Source organism: Scatophagus argus, chromosome 10 (genome assembly GCF_020382885.2).
Source record: "Scatophagus argus isolate fScaArg1 chromosome 10, fScaArg1.pri, whole genome shotgun sequence".
Taxonomy (NCBI): Eukaryota; Metazoa; Chordata; class Actinopteri; family Scatophagidae; genus Scatophagus; species Scatophagus argus.
Genome location: NC_058502.1, coordinates 6896950 through 6916223, shown reverse-complemented (window position 1 = coordinate 6916223; position 19274 = coordinate 6896950). Strand labels below are relative to the sequence as shown.

The 19274-nt window shown below is 41.0% G+C and overlaps 1 protein-coding gene across 3 annotated transcripts; it reads left to right on the top strand.

The window, feature by feature from the left end:
* Nucleotides 1–1723: 1723 nt before the first annotated feature.
* rgs17 (regulator of G protein signaling 17) lies at nt 1724–18522 on the top strand. 3 transcript variants are annotated; one of them, XR_006844540.1, is made up of 7 exons: nt 1730–1975; nt 6576–6959; nt 10880–11010; nt 13248–13322; nt 13430–13661; nt 13874–17516; nt 17747–18522. XR_006844540.1 is itself a non-coding variant. In XM_046402189.1 (6 exons), the coding sequence occupies exons 2-6, from the start codon at nt 6761–6763 to the stop codon at nt 14060–14062; spliced, it is 630 nt and encodes a 209-aa protein (XP_046258145.1). In that variant the 5' UTR covers nt 1724–1975; nt 6576–6760; the 3' UTR covers nt 14063–18522. The 3 variants fall into 3 exon arrangements, 2 of the variants coding, with proteins under 2 accessions (XP_046258145.1, XP_046258144.1); XM_046402189.1 differs by having other exon boundaries at nt 1724–1975; nt 6576–6763; nt 13874–18522; XM_046402188.1 differs by having other exon boundaries at nt 13874–18522.
* The last annotated feature ends 752 nt before the right edge of the window (nt 18523–19274 follow it).

Below are 19274 nucleotides of genomic sequence, written 5' to 3'. Positions count from 1 at the left end.
CGCTGCTGCCTGTTTGAGAGCCACAATGAAGCGAAGTCGTGCTTTCGAGCTCTTGACCTTTTCACATGTAAATCAGTGCAGCACTCCTCAACGTGTGAAGAAAACAGGAGTTGATCCAGGCCATTTCAGGTCCCCTTTTAATGAGCCAACAGTGTCACGGAGCACACACATGTTCCATGTCATGGCCTTTTCATAATCCTTCCTCTAGAGACTCCTGGTTCCCCAAATCTGCCTCCGATGTCGTCAAACATGTCAGATGCATATAGAGATGGAGTACTACGAGACAATAAATCAACAGGTTGAATACCATCACTCCAGTACAGTTTCCATGTAGTGCTCACTTTTGTCATATACATATGGACAGCTGCCCTAGGAAATGAACACCCAGAAGATGTCCTTCATTATGCTCTTTGGTCAGAAAAAGCCCAGCTAAAACGCCTGTAATTGTCACTGTGTTCTTGTTGATTAACCTTTACGCAGTCATAGCGAGTAGATTTAAACGCTCTCAGATTTGTCCCTGCATCATAATGTGTGTATGTGTGTGTGTGTGTGTGAGAGAGAGAAAGACAGACAGAGAGAGAGAGAGAGAGAGAGAGAGAGAGAGAGAGAGAGAGAGAGAGAGAGAGAGAGAGAGAGAGAGAGCAGAGTTTTGGTGCCCCCCTGTGTAGGAAAATATGGTTTGAACAGTCATCATACTGAAGCTCACTGGAGAAGACTCCGCTTCAGATGCACGCTGAGTGAGTGAGACATCTAATAAAAAATAAATATTCATTCAGATGTTCTCAGCAGATGACATGTGACTGTGTAAGCTACTGAAAAGTCGGGAATTGATATTCTGGTTTAGCTTGTATATACAAATCTCTGATAATATACAGCAGAGATAAATTAACGAATGAATGGATGAAAGAGTGGATGGATGGAAAATCTACTACTCAGCAGTTGACGGTTTCATGTCACAAGAGGAATTATTAATCTTGCTGGGCAATTTTTGAGTATTACTTTCAAAACATAGGCTACCTTCAGCTGCCTGAGTTTCTCAGTGAACTCAGTACATCAAAACATCAAACACCCATTTACAGATCTTACTGCTTGACCTCAGACAAAGTGACCGGCAATTTAAAGCAGATGACGGGGAAGGTGTTTTTGTAATCTGTCTCTGTGGAATGCTGATTTCACGTTTTAACATTTTCTACTGCACAAAACACAGACTTAGTCTCAAAGTTCAACAGACTTGTTGGAGTGATGCACAGCACTGCTGGGGGTTATTTCTCCTGTGTGTGTCACAGTGATTAAGAACGAAATATTAAGCTGAAAGATACTGGTACTATACATTATTTTTCCACTTAAAGAAACTATGGAGAAGACTGTATTTTCATATTTAAAATATCTGATTATCTGCTCATAAATGTCCTCTTATTCATAAACAACTGCCACAGAATAACCGCATGTATACATAATGCATTATAGGATCACTATACTGTATAGATAACCTGGATAGATGTTAAAAATACCGTATATAAAATCATAAAGTGTAATAAAAGTCAATGTATAGCCCCAACTCATGAACTGACGTTTCTCACAGGAATCGCACGGATTGTTGTGTATTTTTATCCTTACTTTAACCTCTAAAGCTTTTTAATGTTCGTGTGTCTTGGTTTAAATGTTGGAGCACAGAGGTTTAGTTGTTCTACAGGAGAGATGTAATGTCACCCTCTGTACATTAACAGACTGCATGTGGAGCCTCAGCAGTGCATCCTCTCACCGACTGCAGCCAAAGAGCAGCGGTGGCAGCGCGCCTGCGCAGTGCATCCAGGGGCTCGGCGGCGTTCGGTGCTGAAGTGGGGCGGATGGCAGAAAAACAGCGGCGATGGACATTACACCGCGGGATTCCCATTTACGATGTCGTTAAATAAGCATCTGGACATCGCGTTTTCACATATATCACCCCAGGACACTGACAGCCCAACAAAAAGGGGTAAGATGCTGCTTATTCTGCGCTAATGCTCCGCACGGGCTGGCTAGCTGACGTTAGCACGACGCTAGCTGCTGCTCAGCTGCCACCTCCTCCTCTCGCTGCGAGAGATAGCGGATTTCAGTCTGTCGGCTAAAGCTAGCAAGTAGAAAGTGGGTGGTGTTTGATTTCTGAAAAATGTCGGTGCGACAGTCATTGTCGTGCAGCCCCCTCTCTCTAATTGCGTTATCACTGTATGGTGTCAGCTGGGAGGGATCTCCTCTCTCTGGCCGGACTTGCAATGGCTGTGCTCAGGTGGTTCGGGCAGCTGCAGGAGAAACCGCGCAAAACACCCAGCCCAGCAGCTAGCCAGCAGAGCTAGTGCACAGAGGGAGAGAGCAGGGTCCGATGAGCCTGCCTACTTCTTGTCTGAAGATATGCACAGGCCCTCAGGCATATGCAACAGATCCAGTGCTGCGACAGCACACAGCAACACTCCTTGCATCCACCATAAACTTTTCATTACTTTAAGTCCGTTTTTCCAGACCCTAGACTTAATTAAACCCATTTTTTCCCCTCTACTGTCGTGCACTGACGAGAGATCGTGTAGTACACAGCTGAGGGAGCACACACACTGCAGTTTCCCTTGGGTGTGTTGAGTCAGAGGAGCCCAGCTTATGTTGCCACTACATCCCGTAAGACTTAATGATTCATCTCATTCATTCAGAGCCTTTTCATGGAAAACCAGCTGTCTCGTCAACATATTGATTTTTGCCAACATAGATATCGTCAGCGTACGTTTGATTTGCTGGTAGGGCGGAGGTATTTTATTTGAAGATATATACTTAAAACACTGAAACTCCTCATTCTCTCAATTGTCTACCGTTTTAACCAACACTTAAATGGTACCTAAAGGCTCTGAGTGATATCCAAATTGTTCTCATTGAAACTGTAAAGTTAACAACGTATAGAGGGCTTCTTCCTGTAGTATATATTTGTGCTTTGATACGAATCATCATGATTTATTTTAATCATTTGGACAGGAATTGTCTTAACTGTTTGCTGGTTCAGTCCAGGGCTGCAAATAACAGTAACTTTCATTAGCTGGTTATTGTCCACATTAATTGATCAATGTTTTTTTCATGTAAAATGTCAGGCAGTAGAGAATGGGCCTGTGTTATATCGTATAGTTCATGATAATATTGGTATAATTTCTATGTGAAAGAAAAATTGATATTGTGATAATGGTAATATTCTCAATTGTTGACGTCATTTCACTTTACACAGACCAACAAGTATGACTGAATGTATGAGCAACAGTAGCAAGCTACCAGCTAGGGATGTAAGTCACAAGTTTCATCACGATGCTGTATTTGATTCTTTAAATAACAGTACATTTGCTGATGTCACAAAGTCTGCTATGATATCGTTTCAGTTTGATTCAATTAAGGGACCTGTGATCAATGTGAGACAATAACATATGCTCCTTTCTTTTCTGCTTTTGGCTATAAATGGAAAAACGCAATGCGTAAATGTAAGTAATTATTATAATAATAATAATTATAAATACATAAAACATTGTTTAACATCCAAAAATATTTAATAAAAGTATAAATTATGCCTCAAAAATAATTTACTGCCAATAATCACAAACAAAAAACATTTTTTTGGTAGTTAGCTTGTGCTTTTTTACATTGCATAAAGACAAGTGAGTGATGGACTTTTCCTCTATTTGTAGTTTAACACATTACATATACTATTTAAACTTTTTCTTAGTGACCCAGTCACTGAACTAGAGTTTTCATTATCTGGTTATCTGTGTTTTTTTAACAGGAAAAATCTTCTCTCTCCAGTCACAATGTCCAGTGAAAATAATTCTCCTGTCATCACATTGAACATGAAGCTTTTTTTTAAACAAGCAGCCTATGTACATTACATTGCAACGCATATTGTGCAACTTGAAAATATTGAACTGGAGAGAAAAGTTCAATGGGTCGTGGGGGTTCTCGGACCGACCGAAAAGGCACTGCTGTCGCTCAGCTGCTGAGACCCAGGATGCTCTGGAGGAGAGAGCTGCTGGGAGATCTGGGGCTTCTGGAGGAATAGACATCCAGATTCTGCTCTGATCTGTAGCCATTTAGCTGCGAGGATAGAACTCACATTTTACTTTTTCTTACTTTTCTAACTAAATTTTTTTTTTCTTTTTTTACTTTTATGAGTAAAAAATGGATTTTCTTGTTTCTCAGCCTGTCTACAGCAGCGAGCCACAGTGTAATGTATTGTAATTAGTCTCTTCGTCCTTGTTGACTGCTGACTTGGGCGGGGACACAAATGATCCTGCGGTCAAACTCTTGGAAGTAATGTGAAAATTTGCTTTGCTTTCTGTGTGAAGACAAGCACAGTTTGAGTTGTGAGAATGGAGAAAGATAGCTGGTTTTTGAGTTTCATTCTGAGGGCATGTGTCATCAACCTCAGTCTCTGGGTTGGTGATGTATGGCATCAGCACTCTCCTTGAATTGTTTTTAAACCCAGATAATATTTGACCAAAATTTCTCCCATTTGTCCGGAATATTAAAATCTTTCAGGAGACCCGGCGCATGTTTCAGTTTGAGGCTGCGTGGACTTTTTCTCAGCCCTGCATTGCTGAAACAGAGCAGATAATGCTGAGAGCCACAAGTTAGCGGAGTGTTGGGATGCCTGGCCACATTCATCATGTTTTCTGTTATTAATGGATTTTTAATGGCATTGTTTGCATGTGGCATGCGCTTTGTCTCTTGACCCATCTTCAGATTCTAAGATATTTTCACTCTTCTGAGAGTGTAGTATATATCTTCATCATCTTTGTCTTGGCCACTTGCCATTATCTGTCTGCAGTTACCACTATCGATGAATATCTATGAATGTTTAGGAAGGAGGCATGCTTTGATCGAGACAGTGACAGACAGGAATTTCACAGTAAAGCCTTATCTTAATGATGAAGATGTGGATCAATGCCTTCACCGTACACTGATCATATTAAATTGTTTACCATTGATTTCATGTATCAGTACAGATCAATGGAGCATTTTACCTCTACTACTCCCCTATTGCAATCCCTAAATGCATGCGACCTTAGCAAGCATCAGCGGCAAAACAAGTTTGATTTCATTGTTTCCTGTTCGAGTTTTAGTTGAACTTTTGAGTGAAAAATCCCACAAGGAGAGCACAACATTTGTTCATATTGTGAGTTATAAACTAGAAATATTGTCACAGATACCCTGAAATAATGTGATGATACCATATCACCAATCCCAAAGAGTGAAAGATTCAAGACTCAAATGTTCAATGTTCACTGATATAAAGCAGATAATCACAGGAAATATTCACAATTTTGGAAGTTTTAACCAGGGTTTGCTTGGAATTTTTTGCAGGAAAAAAATATGTAGATTTTCAAAATATTTAAATAATATTTTGATACTTGTTGGAAATAATAATTAATAATGACAATTTAATTTACCAATTGATTAACCAACCAATGAATTCAGCTCTAGCTTGCACAACACAGACAGAGTTTCTAAAGTTACTGTGACTGTCTTGCTCCTGGGAGTTAAAACTCTCAGAAGTACAACACATAGGCCTTATCATTGCACACAGCTATGCAAAATCATTCTTCACAGACTCTTAATATACAAGGGGCACTTGTTTTCAAACCAGTTGAAACTAGCATGAGCATACAATGAAACTTCTCTCACTAAAGGAATGGTTTTACAGTACAGCATGCTGTGTCATATGGGTGGTAGCTACATGTCTACTCTTAGTGTTGATTTATGCTACAATTTGTCTCACTTGTTTAGACAATATTGGTGCATGAAATTCAAATAAGGTGTCACAAACACATATGAGGCAATGATTTTAATAAATAACAATGTTATTTAGCGATTATCTGTTATTATGTGTCTTTTACGAGCTAATTTTAGGCACTAATTTGCAACAGACGAGTGATAGTTCATAACATAAAGAGTCTCCAGTGTTGAGGTCAGCATGTGAGTAGCTGCTGTTTATAAGTGAGCAAGTTGTTGGAACAGTAATTCTTATATGAGAACATGCAGCATGAGCAGGACCGAGGACGCTCTGTAGCCTTTAGGGCAGTGATTATCAACTGATGGCCCGCGGGTCACGTCCAGCCCACCAAAGCTCCCCATCTGGCCCTCGGAAATGTTAATGAATTCAAAAAACGTTCCTGAATTCACACTACTCACCAGTGGAAGAGGCCCCAGTTCCGAGAGCATGTGGTTACTTTCTAAATAACTTAACCAAAACCCAAGAGTATTCAGTTTTCAATTATATAAAATAGAAAGACACCATATATATATTAAAAGCAGGTTTTAGTGGTTTGATAACAATACCTGCCAACATGTTCTCCCAGGTTTCTTGTGTATTTCTGCTGTTGACCTAAAAATCATATTACATGTTATCAGGGATTAATAACTAATTATTAACCAATGACCAAAGTGTTTTAGGCTGATTTTTTTCTGACAACTTGATTAAGTTTCTTGCTCAGTACATGTATTGTACTAGTAATTCTGATCACAAAACAAATTGAGATAAAAAAAAATAAAATCCTGTTCTTTTGTTCTGTTTTCAGATGCTGTACTTTCACTGCTCCCAGCACTCTCAAGTCCTTAAATGACCCTTTCACCAAGATCCAAGGAAGCCTAGGAGCGACGGCGAGTGAAACAGCACGGAGCAAGTGAAATAGGGAAACAAGGACAGGAAGGAGTTAAATTTCACCTCAACTCTCGTGTCCCTCTCTGTGACCATCAGTCAGGGATGGTGAGATCAGTAACCTCTCTTCCCCGTGGTAAAAAGAACGTCCTCGCGTTGCCCCGCGTCTCCAGCGAGCCAAACAGACGATCAGACAGTCCACCAGTCAGTCACTCCGTCAACCAGCCTGCTATTGTCCAGCAACCTATTACCTCACGCCATGACTGCTCTGTCTGACCTGTTTTTAGGAACTCACTAATTCATGGCAAGTTTGACTTCTGTCCAGTATGAATGCAATGCTTTGTTGTTATTGGAGGTGATTTCTTGTTTAGTATCATTTTACAGCTTGTTGAGTGCAAGAAAATTTGTCTCTTCAGTCTGATGAGTGTGAAAGTCCACTCTTGATCTTGCAAAAAATATCTCTACTTAAGGTCCAATAGCCAACTTTTTCTAGACCTTTCAACCACATCTCGCAATCTTCCGCGGTGGGTGCAGTTTCGTCAAATTTGTCACATCTCCATGACAACAGAACTAATTCTATTTGCAGAGGAAGAAAAAAATTTGAACTTGAAGGAGCTGGAAAAAGGGGACCTTGAATTGTCGATGTGTCACATGTCAGGCAGGATCTTAAAAAAAACTTTTTTACTGTCTTATTTACCTTTGTTCGATAAAGTAAGATGGACCCCCCCATAAGTTTATAAACAATAGCCAACCCTGACAGTGAAAACACATTTCTAAGATGTTTAATGAGTGTTAATTAAACTTTAAGTGCAGAAATGCCTTCTGTACATTGATAATAAGACATTTCAGATTGACCTTAGATCTGGACCATTTCCTCAGATTAACCCAAACCATTAAATGTGAACTTTATATCTGAAAAATGTGAGATAAGAACCAAACTGCAGTGCAGCTGGACAGTTTTCTGCTCAGTTGTGCTGCTTATTAATTAATTGGGTGGGTAAATATAGTTTTGGGTGAGCTGTGATAGTGGATTAATGTACTGTTTTGGACAGTTTCCACCAACAAAAAAAAATCTTCTCCTTGATTCTTTGTTTGAATGAGATTGACAGGACACTAATTTCAGAAGACTAGGCCTGACAGTTAATTAACTGCTAAAACTGGTAATACGAAGTGTTGTTTTTGTTTATTAAAACTAGGTTGGGCCTTTTTTTCCTATAAAAAGACTATTTATTCATGCAGTAAGTAGAAAGTACAGTGTGTCTATAACTTGTTCATAGTGAAGTGAAGAAAGAAGAAAAGAATTATACCACTATTAAACTCTTAAACAACTATGGTTCTCGGCCCTGATCAGGCTAGTTGTTGTTAATCACATCTAGCAGGACCATGTAATGCCATGAGGTGTGCTGAACAATACCATATGATTTTTAGGCTGCGTGTCCACACACACAAGTGAGACAGAAGCTTCAGAGCAGAGCTGATGGTTGATTGGATTAATACATGATGTTTGGCTGATGTGACATCCTGTATTTTTGTAGTTAAAAGTTTTACCTCCTCAAGAAATTTTAAAGGATGTTTAAATGAACAGCGTTTGGAAAAAAGTTAGTTAGAAAAGCCAATGCATGTATGACCAATCTTGCAATACCCTTTTTTTTTCATCATCTCCTTGTACTCCACTCATTTCGCTGTATTTGTATTTCCACTCCTTATTTGCATGTCCTGTCAATGCAGCCTCCTTCTGCGGGTTTAGAACAAAGCCGTACTCTCGCTGTCGTTTGCATCTAGCAGCCTGTTTTTCCATGGATGCTGCCGAGTAGCTGAATAACTGATGGACACTCCACTGGCCAGGCAGCAACATTTGCATATCAGGCAGGTCAGCTAAGCCTTACCTGCTGTGTATCATCATTGTATTAAATGTGTATACAGAGTAGAGGAAACCAGAAAGGAGAGAAAAGGTTCCTCTGTTGGTATACAGTGTTTTATTCAGGAATTCAATTTGAACCATGACTCTGGAGGTAAGAGTTCTGTTTTGTTTATCGTACTTTTGATTCCCAGACAGCAAGACTGCAGTTAATTAGTGTATTTTTCACACACTATATTCCTTGGTGAAATTAAGCTTAGATGCCCCGTATTATGAAGTGGAGTCTTTGTTCATATCCTCAGTCTGGTAACAAAAGAAGAATCAGTTATGACATCCTCCTCTTAGCTGATCGTCGCAGTGTTTCCTGGTGTTGATTTCGACTGTTGGACTATCTGTAAGAGAGCCGTTGCAGTTTATAACAAAGGTTATTGCACAGTGGTATCAGGGATTTCCCAGCCTGTGTATCTCACAAGAATCCTGCCAAATGCTATTATTTTCCACTTGAAAGAAGATAAGAATAGGGCTGACAGACTGTGCCGTATGTTGTAATCTCAGGCATCAGAAGCAGTTTCTACAGAGCAATGTTTCTGCCTCGAGTAGCCCAGAGGGTTGAAAAGCGCTATCAGGGCTGTTGTTTTGGCGTTAAGTAACTCTTCTCACCTTTTCAACCAAGGCCGAAGTCACAGGCACCTTCAAAGCCTCTCTAAAGGCCAGGGAAAACCCTGAGCAGTGACCTGCACGGGATTGTCCACAGTAGGACTTTGTAGTTGCTAGGTGCACACTCTTCTTACTTGATTTTCAACCAGATTTGTATTATTACGGTATGGGTGGTATGTGCCAGTGGGCTTTAGCAGTCCAGAGGGCTGTTGCCCAAACTACAGAGTGAACTTATGTTTGTATCCCTGCACCTCCAAGGATGCAAAGAGTATAGAAGTGGATCGATTGATCCCTCTTTCTCTCTCTCTCCTCTCCTTCAAATCAAACTCAGATCAACCATTTTTTGTTACCAGCCGGCCTCCTCATTGTTCCATTTTTCAAAACAGACCAAGCCAAACCAACCACGTCATCCACCAGTGGGAGTGTTTATGTGGCACAGTGCATTCTGGTAGTTGTAGGTCTTCAGATCAAAAGTGACTGCTGTCACAGCGCCTTTGTTTTCTCATGTCATATTTGTGTCAAGTACAGCTGCAGTGGCAGATAAATGGATCATAAAAGTCTTGATAAACAGTTTTGGTGAACACTGCGCAGATCATATCCAAGTTTGTTGAATTCAAGGAGGAGTTAGATGAGACTTTGTGAAATAGTTTGCCTCTGTACAAATATAAATAATACTGAACCTCTCCTGTGGATATTCTCATTAAAATGTTGCTTTTGCTTTAGGAGGGATGCTATCAGTTTACATTTTCGCTGCAGTTCTTAAAGGTTTCTACATTTATTTTCATTATGTTTTGATTAAACCAAAGACTGTCGGTTAACAGTAATACAGAAAATTTAGGCAAACATTGTATTTGAGAGATTTCACCAAACAAATGTTTTTAGCCAGGCTGGCAGCTTGGCTCTGTCAATGTTAAGATTGGTCTTTAAGTGGCTCCACCACGTTGGTCTGGACTGGATGGACTGGCATGATATTTGGTTATTTGGCATTAAGTGCTGCCTATTTTACATTTTCATTACATTTCATTCATTAGACAAACAGAAACATCAGAGTGTCAGTGGAAACCACAACACTTTGTGTCTGCAATGGAATGAGGTGCTGGTCTCATTTAAAACAAACTGAAGTCCATCAGGCAAGTGCAGTCCATTCAGTGAGACAATCCAGTCCCAGTATAAAAGAGGCACCACATTATTGAAGGTATCATAGCGTTTCCGTGTTTAAATCCTCATCTCCTGCCTGTGCAGAGGATGGATGCAAAGTCTGAGGGTGGACAGAAGACCGGCATAGAAACAGCTGGATGGGTTTAAATGAGCGTGCCGTGTGCGCGTGAATTTACTGCGCACGTGTGTCTGTTTGTGTGATGTGTAGACCTCGTTTCTGAGTCTATGTCTGCGGCCATGGAAATGTGTGTGTGTGTGTGTGGTGTCTGTCAGAGCCAAGTGAAAGACTTGGCTTGATTCCAGAAACCTTCGTACCGTACAAGGAAGGGAATCCTCTCTGTCCTGCTTGAGTGCTCTCCCTCTCTGTCGCTTCATCACACGTTCACTCACTCACAGTTTCTTTCATTTTTCCCCCTCTAATCAATCATATTGGCGGTGAGCCATCAGTAAAACGTGGGGAATAAATCTGAAACCACACCCTGTTTAACTGTCATTCGTTTGAAGGTTATTTAATGGTGATTATTTTCTGTGTGTTTGTCTTCCTTGTGAAGCCCCGGAGTGTGAGTGGAGTGGAGATGAGAAAAAGGCAGGCGGCACACATCGAGGCCCCACCCCAGGCCCCTGGGCAGCCCCGACCCAACACCTGCTGCCTCTGCTGGTGCGGCTGCTGCAAGTGTCTCTGGTAAGAAAACACTGTCCTGGTGTACTGTCTGCAGAGCTGGATATCACCCAGAGTGGTTTTCAGGTGGACTGAAGCTTTCAGTTTCACAGTCTCATAGTACTGTAGGACCCCCAGCTAAATCATGTTATCAAAACTGACAGAAGTGTAAGACTCAAAGATGTCCAATTAGAGAAATTTTCCCCTAGCAAAGGTCAGGAGTGTACAGTCATAACTATAAAATACTTTTCTGTGTTTTCTGTGTGCTCTGTATGGATTTGATTGGTTGTGTTTGCTTTAAAGACTCTGCTTTGTGTTCACACTGTCGCTTACGATGCATACTGCTTTTGAGCTGCCTGTGGGAAGGTTTAATGTGTAAGAAACTGTCCATTCTTGATTAACAGACTCTATTTTGCGGCACGTAGCTCACCTGGTAGAGCAGCTGCAACATGCTCTAAGTCTGAGTCGTTAATGCACTGGCTCGGGTCAGGCATGTTATTGCACCCAGAGACCCCACCTCTTGGAGTCTCTGGTGGTGCCAGACACCAGTTCAAAGTGCCTGTGTTTTCACAAGACGAAAACCTGATCTGGTTCCAGCTTTTCAAAATCTGAAACATATTTTTGTCAGTCCTCTATGGCAATACACTTACAGGCAAAGCAAGAAGAAAAAGAAAATCAAGAATCAAGAAAATAACACAAATAAAAGCTTACACAGCCAGCAAAACAAAAACGTGTCTGTGTCTTAATGCTTACCGAGCACACTGCAGGTCAGAAAGAGACTTGCCCCTGAGCAAGGCACCAAAAGCAGTAACTGCTGTGTGTCCTACAGCCGCCTCACTGTGGCTGCGCTGTTTCCGGGAGAGAGGAGTGAATGAAACATTGTTTTCAGGCAGTGAATGGTGAATGTGCTGCTTCTTTCACACCACTTCATCTGAAGTGGTGGCAGCTTGTGGACTGGGCCCGTAGTGAGTGCTCTGCTCGGCGTGGTGTTTTTCAGTCAAATGCTGGTGTCAGATCTCCAGAATGAGCCTGGAAAATTGTCTTCAGTGTCCCATGTGTTTATTTATTTTAGTGTTAAAGGCTGGAAGGGATAATTTGCCTTTTCGGCGCAAGTTTGTCTTCAGTTACATGCAAATCGCTGAATGCTCCCTGTGTTGTCACTATCAAGCTGAGTCAAGCAGTGGATGCGGTGAAGCTCTGGAGACTGAGAACGTACGAAAGTGTTAATGGGTCACGACACACCATTACGTTTTGCTTAATTATCAATGGTCTCTTTCTCTTTTCTCATTTTTTCTTCTCTCTTTTCTACCCCCACACCCTCTAATCCCTCCTCACCCGCACTCTCACAAGGCCCTTATCTAGTTGGGGTGCCTTCTATTTCGATCCACACATCACATGCAAAACAGCTGTGAAGAACAGCCCGTATATTTAGCTGTATTGTGAGGGCGCCAGGGGGGCTGTGGCTAGCTTGGCCCATTACTGCCACACAATAGGGACTTTGACAGGAGACGGCAAGAGGAAGGAAAGATCCTCCATGGTGGGACAAAAATAGACAGCCCAGTGTGTGTAACACTGTGGACTCAGCCAGTGTGACCGAGCTTCGATAGACAGGAGAGGCCACCGTGTGTCTTGCAAGTGTTTCCATAAATGCTTTAACACTGATGCTTCAGGACTAAAAGCTAAAAGAGGTGAACCGAGTAGACCTGTAGCTGACTAATTCCTTCTGTTACAGATTTATCCATTATTTTTCTTATTTACTAGATTACATCTTCAAATTGCTTGTTTTGTTTGTCAGAAAAAAAACACAAAGATGTTAAGATTATGATAAATTACTATGACACTTAGAAATGAATCAAATAATTGATTAATGGACTAGTAGTATCAGCTCTAGAAGGAGCGATTGGTGTGTGCAAAGCTGTGGATCAAAACCTTTGTGGGTTCTTTTCCCTTCAAATGGGCTGCAGATGGTGGTGAACGTTTTCAAGGGTTGCTCTAGCAAGTAATACACCTGCACAGCTTGCCCAGCTAAAGTCTGTGTGGGGAAACACATGTTTGTCTCAGAGAGCGAGAGCGAGAGGGGGCGCACAGCTCCAAAAATAGGAAATTAATATGTGGTGGGCAGTGTTGATATTATGGTGAGCCACCACAAATAACTGAACATATGGGAAACCCTGAATAACACAAATATATCCATATAAACTACAGGAAACATGTTCAGTCTTTTATATTTTGGTGACCATAATAATTTCTTTTCAATGCAGGAATGAAGACAGGATGGAGAGGAGTGAGCGACAGACCTGCACCAAGATGGACAATATTGAAGCTGCAGAGGAACAGTAAGCTCAACCATCTCTCCAGTCTTACATGTTTGTGTCAGTATTATTGTGTCTTTGCGTGCATCCGTCATCCTCACACACATGCATGTCTTTATGGTTTTTTTTAGACACCCCAGTCTAGAGGAGGTGCTGTCATGGTCTCGGAGCTTTGAGCTGATGCTGCGCTCGTTGGAGGGCCGGGAGATCTTTCGGGAGTTCCTGCGATCGGAGTACAGCGAGGACAACCTGCTTTTCTGGTTAGCCTGCGAGGATCTGAAAAAGGAGACCGACTCCTCTGTGGTGGATGAGAAAGCCAGGATCATATACGAAGACTACGTGTCCATATTATCACCCAAAGAGGTACCGGCTGCATTTGTGTTCAGGGGAAGTGAGCCACCACATAAATAGAGCAAAAAATGCCCTTTTGCTTAAACATTGCTTGTGAATTTAAGAGGCATGAGACATTTGGATTTTGACTTATTAGGGAATGGTTAAAGAAAGCCACTCTTGCTCTACAGACAACTCAAAAAGTCTCTGTGGTTTGTAAATCAGAATTGTTTCCCTCAACCCAGGTGAGTCTGGACTCGCGGGTCAGAGAAGGAATAAATCAGACCCTGGCAGAGCCCAGCAACCTGATGTACGAGGAGGCCCAGTTCCAGATCTACACCCTGATGCACCGCGACTCCTTTCCCCGTTTCCTCAACTCCTCCGTTTACAGAGACCTCCTGGCCAACAGGAGGCGCGCCTGCCTCGACACCTAGACCCCTGTACCCCTCATCGCCATCGTACGCCAACGAGACTACTACTTAAACTTCAAATACTACTATGGTGCCAGAAGTCGGGTCAGAAATCAGAAATCTCTCCCTCTTTTTTGATTGAAAAGACTGAATGACGTAAAAGATAGCTGGTTGTTTTTTTTGTTTTTTTTATTTATATTTTTTAAGCAATTTATATCCAGTTCTCCACTGGAGCCAGGTCGGCCTTTGCTGGTTGGTTATTGGTCAGTTTAAGACCATTAATGCTGGCCAGTGAATGTTTTGCTAGCAATTTGTGCTGTTTGTTACGGTTGACTGGCCAACCCACATGTCAGCTATCAGTTGAAGTGGCCAACCCTGTGGCCAGCTGTTGGTTAACTATGGACAAGGACTCCTCAGGCGGTGGGGACAGAAATAGAGAGAGAGAGACAAAAAGGACAAGCCAACCGTTCCTGTACTGTAATATTTAGACCTCATGCGTTCTACCCTCACTTTAATATTCTCTATTCGCTCGTTTTCTTTCATACTTATTGATTTTTTTAAATTCTGTACCATTCCTCAGACCTGTTTGATTTTGTTTTGTTTTTAATTTCTTTACTGTCCAGTCATGACACCCAGTTGTGTTGGTGAGAGCTGGGGCGACTCTGCCCTTTTAACCAGTAGAAGCACTGGCTCTGCATGTAACTCTCTCTCTCTCTACAGTAGCTTACGATGTACGCCGTGGACTGCAACCGTTTTTGAATATTGAGATGTATTAAGACAAGGGACCTGTCTCTCTGTCTGGCTGTCTATGTTCAGAGAAGGGAAAAAAGTACATTTCTGCCAATTTAAAGCTTACTGCAATTTTTGTACTGAGGAAATTTGATGGCTTCTGCGGCAAAGGCAGCAGCAGCACCTACTCATCCATCCATCCACCTGTCCATCCATCCGTCCATCCCATCCAAGCACTTTCCTTCTTTAGGATTCTTTAACTGGGAGAAGTAAGGGCTAGAATTGTGGTTGGGCAGCTACGTGTATTAATATTACTCATGAACTTTAAACAAAAAAAATCTCTCCACTGAGAAAATCACAATGCCTTTACATGTAAGAGAAGGCAGCACAAGAGCTGCTCAAGTTTTTTTGGAAAGCAACCACAGTCTGTCCAACAAAATCCCTTCCTCCCACCGTTTCCCCCTTGTTCCCCTCCTCCCCTCTTCCTTCCAACTCAGACCATTACAGCCTGACAAGCACAGGTGCCCGATGTGGGGAGAAGAACACAGCTGGAGAAAATAAAAACAAACCCACACCGACTCCAAATAGTCACCTACATTTTGAGCAGGAAACAAGGGTTAACTTAACAGCGTTAACCAATGAATTTAGTGTCAAGGAAAGCTGGTTCTGCTCGGAGAGCATAAGCAGATGCAGCAGGCACTGACATAATTGTGAGGATTATTGAGCCCTGGCTTTTGTCTGTGAGGCTTTATCTTTAGACACTGTAGGTAACATGACAGTCCTTGGACTTGGACGTCCCATAGCACACTGAAAATTTGTGACCCGGGTGCCAAACATGATGTCAAAGAAGCTGTGAAGAGATATTAGCTGTGACTTGTCACCATGCTGTAGCGTATCGGCCGTTACAGTGCGTGTCTGATACTCCAGCGGATGGAGCTGGAAGAGTGTGTGGTAGTCCTTCAGTTAGCTACTGCCATTTCAAGACACTCGTTTTTCGCCAGAGTTAGTGAAGAGGCTTGGTATAACAGTGCTAACATGCTATCGTACTGGGCTAGCGACGATGTTTGCATTAGTCATGCTATGAGCTAGCCCTTTTAAATACGGCTAACTGGGTGTCAGCATGCAGTAGGCAAGCAGTTAGCATGCTTGTGCTAGCCCTGCTAAATTCTCCATCTTCACTGCCAGCCCTCACACACTCTGGTTTGTTTTTCTAATCTGACGTTGACAGCATGCGATGATAATGGCTATGTGTGTACATGTAAGGTACAGTTACACACTTAACAGAAAAATTTAGAAAAAAAAATTGCCAAATGTCCCACTAACATTTTTAGTATATAAAAGGACATTTTGTTTTTTTGATGATGTGAACATTTGAACATGAACTTTGTTCTTGGCCTGTGGATGTGCAGTAGAAAGTGCATGAATGCAGTATATGCTTTTTTTTTTTTCTTTTTTCTTTTTTTTTAAATTAACCGGGCCTTCAAGTATATTGATTATGTCACATGATGAAGAGCAGACCTTTTGGTTTGGTGGTACGTGCAGTCTTTAAGCGTCAGTGAAACAGTGCCACTCCTCACTGATAAATGTAGGCATCCATGTTGCCACCTCCTTTAACTACCTGAAGTTCATGTGCCAAGTCTGGTCTAAATTTAGAAGTAGACAGTTCTAGCTGACTGCTGATGTGCAGTTGGTTGTAGTTTGTGATTATAGATTGGAAGTTATTTGAAGTTAAGTCCCACTATGTTAGATTGGTTCTGAATTGTCCGGAGGTTATCTTGTAAATTACTAATCATGACACCTTTGAGGATGCTCAAAGTGTTTAATGCATTTGCAGATTGTATTAGAGGAGCTGAATCAGAAAACAGTTGCAGGTGCTCTGCAAGAATATGAATGAGAAAGAGTCCATGGAAACATAGGATTTTTGAGTTTTCATACAGACTTGTTTTCACTCCTTAAAAATGCCAACTGTGTGAAGCTGCCAGTTCAAAACCAAGCTATCATATTACTCCAAAAGCTTTCCGTCGTGAAGTATTGATTATAAATCAGTAAAATTGACAGTCAAGTAAGATAAGTCGACTAAGGCAAGTTTAAACCAGTAATCAGCAAACAGTTTTGTAATGTTCCTTATTGAAAATCTACTATATTTAACCTTTAACCTGGCAATACAGTACTCACTTGCAGACTACATTAATACCCATAAGGACTTGATTGATATTGCTTAGCTGCTTCAATGAAGAGCTGTACATGCATGCGCTCAGTTGATCAGAAGCAGAGGACGACACGCTAATTAATCGATTCTGATATTGAAGAATCAATTTTCATGCTTACTCCTTGGAGCAGTTTTCATTTCCAGGAGCCATAAGCATTTCAGACGTTGCATTTGGACAACTCTGTAACTTTTTGACTCAGCACAGGAACGCCTGTCGCTCACAAAGCTCTCTTGCAGACGGATCCCTGTTCTGCACAGTACAGCTATGATTCTTTGTTGCTGAGTCTATACAGTAATTAACATGAGAATGTTTCATCAAGAACCAGATAATGAAATCATGGTGCAATTAAACCAAGTTTACATTTATAAATTGTGAGATGTGTTTTACCTTATTCAATACTCGTAACAGTGGGGAGCGAACTGTCCACAGTGTGAGCAGAGACGCCAGCAGGTTTAAGGCTGGCAGGAGACTCTGCCCTGTGCTAACTCCATTAGCACTTCATAGGGTTTACAGGGAGGACAGACACGACAGAAACCCAGGTAACAGTGTTTTTACAGGGAGGACAGACACGACAGAAACACAACTTTCTGCTTACGTCCTTTCCTCTTAATTTATTGTGACTTTTACACAGTGGGGAAAAGTACACGGTTGTTTATTTTTAATAACTGCATTTCAAATGTGGATTTTACAAGCAATGATGATGATGATGTGTGATGTAGTGATGTAGTCTCATCGCTGAGTTTAGATTTTTGTCTTTCAATTTCCATAGGTACCAAGCGAATGGGATTTGAAAGTGGCTGTGGTTTTATTGACAGAAATCAAGTTTGAGAGCTGAAGTGTCCAGATAGGGTGGAGGAGGTTTGCGAAGCTCTGGCCTTACTGACACGTTTTATTTTTCTCCTTTATTAAAAAAACAAAACAATATATATATATTATATATATATATATAATATATATATAGATAGATATTATATATATATAAAAACAACAACAAACGTCTCTGTAGGCTTTTCACTACCTCTCATGTTGGTTAATTTATTTCACATCTAGTTGTCAATGTACAAGTTGTTTTTAGATCTACTTGAAGCCTAACACTGTAAACAAAAATGTGCACAGAAAAATGACTATGTATATGACCGGAGGGGTTAAAGAGAGCTTGGCCTAGTCGACATTATTTTTGTTTGTATGTATGTTTGTTTTTAATTGTGTTGAGCTGAACTAGATTTTGCATCTCTGTAAAGAATTCAGGAATCCACTGTCTAAGGGCTAATCCCATTTTTGCCTATGCAAATCTGTTACTGTGGGTGAGTTGGGAAAGAGCGACCTGCCGCACCTTTCACCTGTTTTAGATGGACCATGGTTTACATTGCCCTTTGCTGATACTCTTCAATCTTATTCAGCAAAAATGTACGCTTATTTTTGTTTTCATATAAATATTATATATATACATATATAAAACAAGTAATATACAGAGAAAATAGTATATGCCTTCGTGATGATAAAAAAGAAACCTTGCTGAAAACAAATAAATGTGTTGTTGTCTGACATCATGTGGCTGTGTGCTGGAGTCTTGGTAAGATGATGTAGACGACTGAAATTCAACTGACTGACTGTAAAGCTGACCGACTGAAGAAAACTCTCATTATTCAGGCTACAACACAAGTAGCTGACCTTGTGCAGTATTTCCCAACTTAGGGGGGGAAAAATATATTTATTTAAGGAGCTACCACATCATGACTTTTTGTGACAAATGCTGTTACGCAGCCCCAGCCTGTGAGGTAAAGAAGGTGCACGATTTGTCCTTTTTCCTTTGTCACATTTGGTCATTTTTAAGGCAGGCAGCCACAGGTGAGAGTTGACAGATACAAACAAGTGATAAAACATGTAAAAGTAGCAAAGGTAGAATGAAGTCACAATGTCAACAAAAACAAACATGACAGTGAGATGTGTGTAAAGTAAGCTAACATTAGCCACCTGAAGCTAGTATGTCTTCAGCACCAAAACCTTTGGGTATGTACTGACTTTAGCTAAGTTTTACTGTAATTCATTTTCATTTGTAACTGTATTATTTCTTAATTCAAAATTACATGGTCTCACTTTGAAGGGCTGACTTGGAGCGAATCTGGAAACAAGTTGAGTTATTAATGGTATCTGCCTTTGAGATGTGCACTCTCCATAGTAAGTCACATTTTATAATAAGTAATTCAGTAATAAAACTAAAAAAAAAAAAAAATCCACTTTCCATGAAATAATCACCGTGAATTTTTGTTGTTTGTCAGTGGGCTCTTCACTGCTGT